The sequence below is a fragment of the Oryx dammah genome, unplaced genomic scaffold (assembly GCF_014754425.2).
Source record: "Oryx dammah isolate SB20612 unplaced genomic scaffold, SCBI_Odam_1.1 HiC_scaffold_28, whole genome shotgun sequence".
In the NCBI taxonomy this organism is placed as follows: Eukaryota; Metazoa; Chordata; class Mammalia; order Artiodactyla; family Bovidae; genus Oryx; species Oryx dammah.
In genome coordinates this window covers 42,706,917-42,720,079 of record NW_024070212.1, presented here as the reverse complement: position 1 = coordinate 42,720,079, position 13,163 = coordinate 42,706,917, and the positions used below count along the sequence as shown (strand labels likewise).

The following is a 13,163-nucleotide window of genomic DNA, read 5'->3' as shown; positions in this document are numbered from 1 at the left end:
ACAGGCATAGAAAGACAGGCTCAAGTTCACATAGCTGGAAAGTGGTAAATCTGGGCTTGCAATCTGACCCCAGAATTGTGATCTTAACCTCTATAGACACTGCCTCTCAGGAAGCATATTGTTTAATCCTTGGTTTATAAATAAGTAAAATTTCCCAAGTTCACATGGATAGTGAGAAAAAGCAGGATAAGTATTCAGACCTAACGCTAATATCTGTGCTTTTTCTCCTGCCCACACAACAGAAGTATAGTGTATTCTGGGAGTGGAGATGGGCAGAGTTAGGAGTGGGCACCCAAGGCAAGATTCAAGGAAGGAGAGGTCTATGGGGAAGCTTCAAGTATATAACAAGATGGAGCTCTGGATATGAGATATCTTTCTATCACCATCTACTTCCACCACATTTAGAAATGCAACATCCTTGGGATAGCAGCAGTAGCAGCTCCATGCCTCAGTCTCGGAGCCGGGGAGCTTCCTGCGGATGCAGGCATAAAGAATCAGAAATATTCCCTCACCCTCAAACGTGCCCAGCTCAGTGTTGTTTCTCCAGCCTTCATTCTGGCTCTATGAAGAAGGATGGTTTAGCTTTGTCTCCTTCAGATCATCTGGGTTACTCCGAGATCTAAGGAACAATAGGGGCTAGTGCAGTGGCCACTGTATCCAAATGTAGAGAGCAGAAACCATTGTCAACACCAGGTCTTTTAATCAACAAAAAACACAGGTCCCTTATTAAATTTACATCTGTAAATCCTGGAGGTGGTGCTTTTGTAAAAGCTATACAGACCAAACTGAACAATACCTGTTTTAAAAGAGTTTGTAAACCATGTCATCTTTGTAAATGAGTCAAATTACAGGTGTTTTCTGAGAATACAATTAAAATAATAATATTTCACAACACAAAATAGACCTGGGGATAAAGAGCCTAAAATTATCTTACACGGATATTTAATAACAGAAGAGCCCTACACTACGGTCCCCAAGATGTCCTAAAACACCACCTATCACACAAGTCCCTACTCAGTTCCCAACAAATTGAGAAAAACTCAGCCTGACATTCCAGGACTCAGTGCTGAGACCTTAGTCTTCCTCTTCAGCCACATATCCCTGTGTTGCCCGCACACCACTTTAGAAACAAGACCGACCACTCCCTGTTTCACAAGTACAAGCTGCATTCTCTCTACCAAGCACGTAGTTTATGTTCATACAGCTGCTTCTTCGATGTCCTAACTCAAACTCCATTTTGGCCCTCCTTCAAATCATATCCCAAAGCCGCCATTTGCTTCAAGATCCCTTTCTCCCCCATCTCAATTAAAAATGATGTTGTCCTCTTTGAACCAACAGGGGTCTTTGTGGTATACATATGTGCGTGTGTGTGTACATATACATATATGTGCAGATGACACTTCTTTTATGGTGATTTATGACTTTTGGCATGGTTTTATCTACTTTCCCAACTTAGTGTGTAAGCCCTCTAGGATCAGTGGCCGTAGATTACTTTTGAAATTGCCTTTTTTATAACCACTACTCTGGCTAAGAGAGTGCATGCAACACAGGAATTCAATAAGCATTTACTGAATTACTATTTTGTTAATAATGTTAAGTATAGAGTGATCTCCTATGGAATATCAACTATGAGCCAAGAATGATATTTACATATTATATCCCATTTAATATTCAAAATCCTATGACTTAGAAAATCAAGAATTAAGGAGCTGTAAATTAGTTGTTACATAGCAATCAAGGTTACATAGCAAGTAGAATCCCCAACTCTTAATGTAACAGCAGAATGCACTTTGAATCTGTCAGACTCCATACATTCACCCCAAGTCAACACTATATATAAGTGACAAAATGTAAAGAATATATTGCTTTTCACTTTTAGAAAAATAAATCTGGTAAATTTGAAACCAAACCACTGATTGTGGTAGTGAGGAGAACTACCTTCCAAAATTAGTTTTAAGGATTAGAAATGAGTTTGAAGGTTAAATATATACATATTATATAGAATCTTTATCACTACAGTCCAAGAAATGTAGGAGATGGGGAAAGAGACCATTTGAGGCATTTGTTTAGAAGAATGATTTATGAGTAAGCTGAATTTGAATACTGTAATGGAAAAGGCACAGGTTTGACATAGTAGGGTTAAAATTCTGGATGTAATGTTTTTAGGCTTGGTCCTTGGCAAGGTAATTAACCTTTCTAAATCTCAGTTTTCCCAAAGGTTAGTTGACAATAGTAACAGCTTTCATAAGTAATTCAAGTATTAGATAGGTATAGGGAATAAAGGGCTTCCCACGTGGTGCTAGTGGTAAAGAATCCTCCTGCAAATGCAGAAGATATTAACAGATGTGGGTTTGGTTCCTGGGTCCAGAAGATGTCCTGGAGAAGGGCACTGCAATCCACTCCAGTATTCTGGCCTGGAGAATCCCATGGACAGAGAAGCCTGGCGGGCTACAGTCCACGGGGTCGCAGAGTCGGACACGACTGAAGAGACTTAGCACGCACGCACAGAGGATAAAATCCAACAAATGACAGGTATTGCTAACACTATTATTAGTAACATTGTTTTCATGAAAAGTGACTGGGCTAAGACAGTGTTCTTGAGAGGAAAGGAAAGGCAGGGCTGCCATTACTGTTCCCAACCATTCACACTGTGAGAGCATACTAGTGGGAAGAGCCCAAGAGGAAACAAAGGCCAGCATCACAGCTGGCCTCTAAACCCAACACTTCCTTCTCTGCACACTGGCAAATTCTCTCTCTTGTAACTAAAGAACTGAAAATCAAAACATGGGAATCAAGTTGGGTCATTCCTTTTAAAATCTCGTGAGTATATTCTGGATCCTCACCCTGGCAGCCTTTCTCAGCTTCTTTCAGAGAAAGTGTTCTCTGGAACTAGGACAAGCAGTATGGCACTTGGCGTCAGGTCGCAGAGGCACCAAACACCACACCCACCGTCTTTATTTTCAGGTGCTTCTAGTTCATTATCTGATCCTCGGGGGCCTCAAATGTTAATCGACTGTATATCCTGGAAGGGTTGCTCTGAGAAGTATATGTGGCCCTGACTATTCAGTGCCCAGCACAAAGTAGGCACTCAATAATGACTAATGAATTCCCTTTCCCTTTAGTAGCTCCCCCTAAGTGGAGAATAATCAAGGTCTTTGTGCAGATATGTTAGCATCTCTAAATGGCACCTCAACAGGGATGAATACTTGGATCTGAAAAGTACTATCTCATTTAAATGAGACACAGAATGGTAATTAACAACTGACAAGTTACAGACATTACTGATTATGGTTGAAACCAAACCAGTGTCCTGAAAGTGATAGGCTTTTTTCTTTAAAAAAAAAAAAAAAATCTTGAAAAATCCCTGAGCTATTTAGTCTCTTGAAAAACATGTGCCTTGGAAACCCAACATCTGCAGAAAGCAAAAGGGCCTGAGAATCACCAATTAATTTTTTCTCTTACAGCTTCTCAAATAGAGGTGAGAAAATAAACATGACACCATATTTGGACTTTCTGGCATAGTTTAGCCAATTATAATGGAAAAAAAACAAACATTTTTCTGGTGCAAGGTCTAACACTTTTCAAACCAGTAAACTTGAGCTGGATTTGAAGTCAACTATCACAGTACCTGTGATAAAGTTACTTTAAAGTTACCAAGAAGTTTCTTAGCTTGTTTATGGAATTCCATGACGAGTGGGAACTTTTCATTATTTTGTAAATTATTGACTCATTTCCCCTGAAATCAAAGACACCATGAGTATTCAAACCTTAGATGTTCTTAACATTCATTACTGCAACTCAACCACTGAAAAAAAAGTACCTTTTCTTTCCCTCTTCATTTGTTATCTGCTGAGAGAGAAGGGAAGAAGCTACCACAGGAAGGGAACCTCCAGTACTTTGACAATATTAAAGGAACCATAATATTGTCTTCTGAAAAAACAGGAATTGTCCTACCGATAACTTTGCACCACATTCACATAAGAAATTATTAAACGATTATTAGCTTCGTAATTACATATGTATATGTGTGTATATATATTTACGTGTGTGCAGGCGTGACCGTAGACACACACACACAGTTCATAAACCCAAGAGACATTCTCAGAGAGGCTCTAGGAGAAAAGGACTTAAGCTGCCCAGGGAGTGGAACAGCCTTTAAATAAATCTTGTAATTTAAGCACAGCTCCCGCTTTTCAGCAAGCACTGCTTCTGGAGCCTCTTCATTTAAGAGTACTCATTTTCTTTTTTAGGTTTGTTCCCTGGTCAGCTTAGTGCCATTGGCACTGCCTTTCGAGAAAGAAAGCAGGCGGTAAACCGACATATGCGCCCCGACTCTGGAAGCAGGAGTCCCTTCCACAATCCAGCAATTGATCCCCGTCTCCCTCTCGCCGGCTCCGCTGCCGCTCACCTTCCAGTCGCTAGGTGAGAGGCGGCGGCCAGCAGAGCAAGGCCACAGAGTAGATGAACTCAAGATTCGACCCGATAACTCACCTCCTCCCCAGCCCCGACTCCCACCCGTCACCTCCTACAACCCCCTTCCCTCCCATCCCTCTTCGTGACACCCTACGGTGCAGCCATCGCGGGGGTGCGGGGAGGCAGGAGCGGCAGCCGCGGAGAGCTGGGGGCTTCCTTGGCACCCACCCCCGACGCGCCCTAAAACACTGTCTGGGGAAGGGGCTGCCGGCAACTTGGAGGAACTTAGAAGGCAGAGGCTGAGGCGCCCGGACCTCGGCGGGCCCTCAACCCAGAAGGCGAGAGGAGGAAAAACGGTGTCGGGGCGAGGGCGAGTGCCCCCGGGCTTACCACGAGCACGGGGACCCCGGCGGCCAGAGAGTAGAGGAGCACGGGGGGCACGGCGCTGCTGTCCTCCGGGCCCGGGTAGGGCTTGCGGTAGGCGCTGTCGTGGCAGAAGAAGCCCTGCACGTTCACGGTGAACGTGTCCGTGTACTCGAAGTAGTACGCCAGCATCACCGTCCCTGCCATGATCACCATCTGGAAATAGAGCATGCTGCTGGTGAGCGCCGCGGGCCGCAGGGGCATGCACGCCCCCCGGGCCGGGCCGAGCCGAGCGGGCGACGGACGGACCCCCTCCCGGGTCCGCCGAAGCAGCCACCCGGGGGCGCGGCGGCGGGGGCGGCAGGAGGACGAGGCGCGGGAGGCGGGATGGAGCTGCCGGAGGAAGAGGCGGAGGCAGGTCCGGGTTTCGAGGCGCCGGCGGGCTGCGGAGGAGGCGGCTACCCCCAGGACGAACCCCCTGCTCCCCTCCCCGCCCCCTGCCCGCCGCAAGCGCCGCCCGCCCGAGCGCGGGGTCGCGCGGGAGGGCGGGGAGTCCCGGGCCGCCGGCAGCGGCCAGGCAGGAGACGGTTCGCGATGCAGCCGCGCCGGACCGAAGCCGCGGGCCCGCCCGGCGGAGGGGTGGACCCGGCGGCGGCGGATGGGACAGCGGCACCTGTACCCCTCGGAGGGCAGACGCAGTAGAGCTGGAGAAGCTCCTCGCCGGGGTAAAAACCCAAAAGAGGGGGAGGGGAGGCAGCAGAGAAGGAGCTTCTAGAAACTCCCTTCTGAGGCAGCAGCTGGACGGTTTAGGAAACCCGCACAACGCCTGGGAAAACGGTGCGTGGATGCGTCTTCCGGGGGCAGCCCCGCGAAGCGCGAAGTCCCGCTGCCCTGCCGCGACTTTCAGCCGGCGCTCCCTGGGATTCCTTAACCCCGCGCAGGACACACGCCCAGCGCTGGTTTCTAGGCGCAGAGAGAAGCATCATCTCAGAGGATTTTAGATTCGGAGTTTCTCTGCCTCCGCCTCCAGTTTCCTAGGGCTTTGTACGTAAAAACAGAAATCAGAGCTCCGGAGTTCCGGAAGCATCATCTCTTGTACAACGGCCCCTTTCTCGCTCACGTATTCTCTGGCTTATCATCTCAGTTTCCCTTTATTAGATGCCTGTGAGACGAGGCATTGCAAATTCCTAGGACCCAGCGGTGGCAGCCACTAGGGAAGGAAAAGCGGACCGTTTGCCTCACCTCGCTATTCCCTGAGTTCCCCGGTATTGCTGCAGTTCCCAGGGGTCAAGTGAAAGGATCGGGAGACAAAGAGGGCTCACACCACAGGCATACAGAACCCTCCAATACACTGGCCATGCACGCGTGTGCGTGGGTATGTAAGTAGCAGTGCAACTGCATGTATGTAAAGAGCCCGTTCGTGTGCCATGTGTATCCCTGCCTGCAAGAGTAGGCAGCATACTGAGGGGACATGGGGGTGGGAGAGCTTAGGGGAACCTCACACTGCTTACCTTCCACTCCAGAGAGAAGGTAGGAAGCCTGTATGCAAGGCGAGGGGATGAGAGTACTCCCGGAGCCCTGCTCTGCTCATTACAAAGTGGAATCAATCTAGCAGATTTCTAGACTATTCATTTTAATTGGTTGTAGCTTGATGATTTTTAGAGGTGGGCCTTTATCATCAGTAAAGAAACATTTTTAGGCGAAAAAGCCCTTTTAAATATGGCAAATGATTGATTGTTTAGGATAAGATAATAAAGGCAGTGTGAATTTGATGTAGAATATTTTACCTTCTATGGTGTTACAGACCTCATTTAATAACTAATTACTTAGTGCTTACCAGATAAACAATGCTTAACAACCTGTATAATAAACAGCTTTGGGCACTGGGAGTAAACTGTTCCTAAATGGACAAAAAAGACATTGTATTGTGAAAATGTAATTACTGCAGAGATGCATGGTCTCGGGCTTCCTTTAGAAAATCATTCTAAGGCTGTAAGTGTCTGAACTGCAAATCTGGTTCTAAATAGGAATCCCCAAACCTTCCTATTTAATAGAATTTTTTGAAGAATGGTGCTAATTCTAAAAGATAGTTTTTAAATGTAACTTTGGATTAAGGAGAGTCTAATGTAGGTAATTTATTCAAATTAGTGAAAGCATTCATTTTGACAAATTAATTTAAATTCAAATTTAAAATGCATTGTAATGCATTTTACACAGTGTCCTGGTGTGTGCCTAGAGAGCTTCCCATTACAGTAGCGTGTACTTCAGAGACACCGGTCCGGAAGATCACCTGGAGGAGGGCATGGCAACCCACTCCAGTGGTCTTGTCTGGGGAATCCCACGGGCTGAGGAGCCTGGTGGGCTGTTGTCTGGTGGGTCGCAAAGAGTTGAACACAACTGAAGCGGCTTAGCCTGCATGCACGTGTGCCTAGTACTATGCATAACAAAGCAGTGCTGTTCACTGCTCTGTCCTTATCAGTGAGCAGGGAATGATTCACAGAGGTATTTAATCTGAATAAATTAAGGCCCTTACCCCTCTAAATTTAAACAGGGAAGTGTTTTCACATATAAAATTATTGTCAAGGTTAGAGAATCACCATCTTTATCTCCCTAGATAAACCTAGCCTATATACTTATTTGCAACACAGGGCAGCACAGTAACACCAACTCAGGGTCCTGCCTCTGTTCAAGTTGTTCTACCACTTAACCAATTCAGGGAACCTGGGCAACATGCTGGACCTCTTCCTGCCTTAGTTTCATCACTGATAAAATTGATACTGGTACTTACTTTACAAGGTTGATATGAGGATTATTGATGCTTATTTCATTATATCCGGCACATTGTGTTTAAAATAAAATATACCCTAGTCAGACATGTTTTTAGCAGCCTTAACCCAGGCCACTCTAATACCCATCCCCAGTCACTTCCTTCTCATTTTACTGCTTACAAAATTATTCTGGGCGTATCCATATTTCTGTAGGAATATCTGTTTTTCTGTAGATCTGTGCACGTTCCATCTTCTGTTTCAGATGGTATCCATCTCAAGAATAAGATATTATTTTCCTTCAGAATTCTCAATGTCCCCATCATTTGTTCATGTTAGATGGTCAAATTGGTGTTGCTGACTGATTTGTGGTTGAGTTACCATCCAGTGCTGAAATTCAAAGCTAATGTTGAATCTTAACTCATGTTCTAAAGATACCAACATAAAATTTCTGTGAATGTTTCAGCAAATTGGTTCTACATAGAAATGGTGTGAGGTGGGTGAAAGAGCATGAGCAGTGTGCCCTTGGACTGGTTCCTTTCCTTTCCTGAGCCTGAGGTTTCTTAGAGACAAAATGAAACAATTTTTCTTACTTCTGGGCTTATTTTGACAATTAAATGAGAATATGTAAAGTGCCTGGCCCAAAGAAGGTACTTATTTAGGTTAGAAACACTTCCCTGTTTCTTCATTTTATTTTCTTATGAATCATTTAAGCTAATTCTTTTCCAAAATATGTATTTTCAATTTCAAACAATCCTTTGGAACCCTGCCTCAGTTATTAATTTAACTGTTTCTAGATTAAAAACAGCACTACCCATATTTAATCTTTTGGAATCTTGCCCAAATTCTTAATTTAATTCCTAGGCATATTATCATGCTTTCAAATGTATTGTAGCGGTCAGTCTTTCTTAACAAAAAATCCTCCCCATTTTAGCTCCCACCAGATTGGATAATATAGATCAAAAATGTGGTATTTAGAGGTCTCTTCTTTTCCAACTTCCAGTGATTCATATTGTATTTATTTGTGCAGGACTTAACCACTCCATCCTACCATGTTTTTCCACCTATAAAACCATGGTAAATCCTGGTACAGATCTTTGGGGAATTATTTATCAGTTCCAGTACGTCTCATCCACCCACCCCAATACTCCTGTTGTAGTAAGAATTAGTAAGGTGCTAGACTGGCATAGGAAGATGTAGTCCTTGTCTATATGGTTTTGTAACTTTTCTTCTATAGATGGAAGACAAACATACAAAAAGTCAGGGTGGAGGTGGTCTTTAGATTGGCAGCAAGTGAAAAGACCATTTGAATAGTCCTTGGGAAGTCAAGTACTGAGTATTTGTGGGTAGCTAGATGAGTGAATTGGAGAAAACAATGGCACCCCACTCCAGTACTCTTGCCTGGAAAATCCCATGGACAGAGGAGCCTGGTAGGCTGCAGTCCATGGGGTCGCGAAAAGTCAGACACGACTGAGCGACTTCACTTTCACTTTTCACTTTCATACATTGGAGAAGGAAATGGCAACCCTCTCCAGTATTCTTGCCTAGAGAATCCCAGGGATGGTGGAGCCTGGTGGGCTGCCATCTATGGGGTCACACAAAGTTGGACACAACTGAAGCGACTTAGCAGTAGCAGCAGCAGCAGATGAGTGAATAAATGTATTATTCTTAAGTTTTAAAACCTCAGGTGCCTAACAAAAGGGAATAGGAAATGGACCTGGCTTCTCAATATTATGACCAAGTGGGTTCTGTACATCGAATCTATGCATATCGAGAGTCAGATTGAGATTCCCTGCTCAAGTTCAAGGATTTGGACCTCGTTAATTTATAGACAGAATGTTTGTTTAAAGTTAGGATCCGGCTTTACTTATTACTAGACTTTATTTATTGTTAGGTTTACATCACAGCTATTTCTTTTTTTTCAACTTTTTATTTTGCATTGGAGTATAGCCAGTTAACAGTGTTGTGATAATTTCAGGTGGACAGCAAAGGGACTCAGCCATACATATGCATGTAACCATTCTCTCCCAAAGGGATTCTTCCCTGGTAGCTCAGTTGGTAAAGAATCTGCCTGCAGTGCAGGAGACCTGGGTTAAATCCCTGGGTCATGAAGATTCCCTGGAGAAGGGAATGCAAACCACTCCAATATTCCTGCCTGGAAAATCCCATGGACAGAGGAGACTGGCGGGCTACAGTCTGTGTGATCACAGGAGTCAGACATAACTTAGCGACTAAACCACCACATTCTCCCCCAACTCTCCTCCCATCCGGGCTGTCACATAACATTGAGCAGAGTTCCATGTGCTATACAGTAGGTTCTAGTTCCATTTTAAATATAGCAGTGTGTACATGTCCGTCTTAAACTAAGACTTAGAGAACAGACTTATGGTTCCTGGAAGAAAGGATGGGGAAAAGGGAAAAGGGTAGTTAGGGAGTTTGGGATAGACAGAATATTTTTGGCAGAGATGCCTGAGCATTTCCAAAGACCAAAGAAGATGCAGAATTATAAACATTGTTTTCCTAGTGTTTAAGGTAATTCAGAGGTAAACCCAGGCATTTTCCTGACGTTTTTCTCACTCCATGTACAACAGAGATAAATAACATTACAGTGTCAGTGCATAGCTGAGATGATGAGGTATGAAGAATTCAGAAGCTCTCAAAAAAAAAAAACCCCTAGAGTCCTTCTTTTAAAAACTTCAAAAATCTGTGTTCATAATGCTTAACCTGTGCTAGAGATGTTTAAGGAGATTCACACATGTGACAAGTCACATGACTTTGCACTAGTGAGGAACTTTAAATATTAACATATATATTAGTAGAACTCTCATGGGAAAAGGTTTGGGAAAAGGCATATTTTAGGCCAGATAACTGCATTCAGAGTAAGTAAGGACATCTGGTAATTCATTCTAATACTTACTGAACTGCAAAAGACAGTATCTTAACAGATCTTTATTGATGTGGATCTAGAAAATGAACAAGTGCACCAGTTTACTAACCTCAGGAAAGTTTGATTTAGAGAACACCCCTGAAGCTTGAATAAGAAATCCAGTAGGACTGGTTAACTCAAGAAATATTGTCCTTAAACCCCATCATATAAACTCAAAAAGACAACATCCTCAAAGTCAAACTAAAGAGAGCTAGGAACATTCGGGATTATACCTATGACTTTTTTCATTTTTGGCATCATAGCATACTGCATCCTCACAGAGTGATTTTCAGTGCTTGATTTAGGAGGTAGCTTCTTTCTCAAGCAAACAGGAAGAGAAACCAGCTAGAATAGTAATTTGTTTCTCTGTCTTTGCGGTTCCAGCTGTAATGGGATGTTTATTTCAAAGGTCAGATGCTTTTGACTAGGAGAAGGGATACTTACCTTCAACTGCTAAGTCACTTCAGTTGTGTCCGACTCTATGCGACCCCATAGACGGCCGCCCACCAGGCTCTGCTGTCCCTGGGATTCTTCAGGCAAGAACACTGGAGTGGGTTGCCATTTCCTTCTCCAATGCAGAAAAGTGAAAAGTGAAAGTGAAGTCGCTCAGTTCCGACTTTTCGCGACCCCATGGAATGCAGCCTACCAGGCTCCTCCGCCCATGGGATCTTCCAGGCAAGAGTACTGGAATGGGTTGCCACTGCCTTCTCTGATCTCCAATTAGGACCACTAAGAAATCTTGAAAGTGCCTCACTCTATGGCTGTGTTACAGCTGTTCTAGTCTATATTTACAATGTTTTAAGTTTTCACTTTCAAAACAATTAACACAAATGAAGCACATGTTTTATTAGAAAACCTAATTATATTTCACTGAAAGGAAAAGTATGAAATTGATGGGCCAAGTTAAAGCACAAAATAATTATTAAATAAAGACTGGGAAATAATAAAAAAAAAACCCAACATGCTGTTATTTAAAATTATTATGTTATTATCCTATATTTAAAATTTAAATTATTAAGTCAGTGAAAGTTAATTAGGACATGTGGCTAATACTTAAACTGTATGCCCGTGACAGTCATTTAGCCTCTCTGAATCTCAGTTTGCTCATCTGTAAAACTGGGTTAATGAATCTTTACAAAGCCATCAAATGGCTTATATTTATAAATGCTTAATAAATATTAGGAGAAGGCAATAGCACCCCAGTCCAGTACTCTTGCCTGGAAAATCCATGGACGGAGGAGCCTGGTAGGCTGCAGTCCATGGGGTCGCTAAGAGTCGGACACGACTGAATGACTTCCCTTTCACTTTTTACTTTCATGCCTTGGAGAAGGAAATGGCAACCCACTCCAGTGTTCTTGCCTGGAGAATCCCAGGGACGGGGGAGCCTGGTGGGCTGCCATCTATGGGGTCACACAGAGTCGGACACGACTGAAGCGACTTAGCAATAAGTATTAAAGCACTGGACAAATCTGCGTTAGAAAACATTCTGATTAGGAGAAGAGGATACCTAATCTGACTGGGTCCTGGATTTTCTCCCCAGCACTGTTTCAAATCACAAAAGCTCAGGTTAATTGCTGCCTGGTCTGTTGCTATATCTGTGAATATTGAATTGTTGACCATATGTTTTAATGATAAAAAAGTTGTTACCTCTAACTCCATGGATCCATAACATCAAGGGAAGTTTCAAAATATTCACATTCCCCAAGAATATCTTTAAACAATTATTAAGGATAAGAACATAAAAGTGTGGCAGTTAAGTATGATGGATAAGCCCGAGGACCCAGAACTCTACAGCACTGAGTTCATATCTTTACTCTGTAGATTCATAATTGAGGGACCTTGGCCAAGTCATTTTAATTTCTATGGCGTCCTAAAATGGGGATAATGTTGCCTGCTTCACCAAGATGTGGTATAGAACCTTGGCCACTCACAACTATAAATGATCATTACGGATATTGTTACTCTTCTGGTATAATTAATCCTGCCACTGCTGTGTCAGCAAAACTTTTATTGATCCACTTGGAAATGTGCCTGCATAAAATTCTGCTGAACTGTCTTTGTAACATCATGTTACTTGAAGACACCTGAAAGTCATTATGTGTGCTATGATAAATGAGAACCATCCAACTAAACAAAATCACAAATCGTGCTAACACTTTGAGAAACAGAGTTTCTTTAGCAGCGATATGGAGCATGTGGGAAAAACTATGGTAATGACAGCTGTGGGTCCTTTGTCAAGGATGCAGCTTGTGAATGCTAAGCAGCATTTATTCGGTTGTCCTTCAACGCACTAGGTAGTGGTTGAAACATAGATCTAACAGAAACGAAACACTCAGAATGGTTCCTTCTATTCATATGTGGTCCAGGGTCAACTATTAGTTTAATATCAGAGGATTTTCAGAATACTGTTTTAGTGAGAGCATAAAGGCTTCTGGCATGATGAATTTCTGGCCTAAATTTCATCTTTCTTGAATGGATTAGTAAATGACTGGGCTTTTTTCCATCTACAGATTTACAACTATAAGCATGAAAAGTAATTTTTTGGACAAGTAAAGACATAATGTCTTAATTACTGAATTGGAAAATAGTAAGTAGCAGAAAAGTTTTCATTAAAATATAAGTGTGTGTGGATTGTATCACTTTGAAAGAAAGTGGAGGAAATATTTGGAAAGGAAACATCACTGTGCATATTGTTG

The 13,163-nt window shown here is 43.2% G+C and overlaps 1 protein-coding gene across 2 annotated transcripts in view; it reads right to left on the bottom strand.

Moving 5' to 3' along the window:
- Positions 1 to 5,119, bottom strand: part of PLPPR5 (phospholipid phosphatase related 5) — a 140,071-nt gene extending 134,952 nt beyond the window's left edge. Inside the window, exon 1 of one of the 2 annotated variants that reach the window (XM_040232244.1) lies at positions 4,804 to 5,119. In XM_040232244.1, the coding sequence (XP_040088178.1) occupies positions 4,804 to 5,040 (237 nt within the window). In that variant the 5' untranslated portion in view covers positions 5,041 to 5,119. The remainder of the gene's footprint in view (positions 1 to 4,803) is intronic. The other variant, XM_040232245.1, reaches the window with a different exon arrangement.
- Positions 5,120 to 13,163: the final 8,044 nt, after the last annotated feature.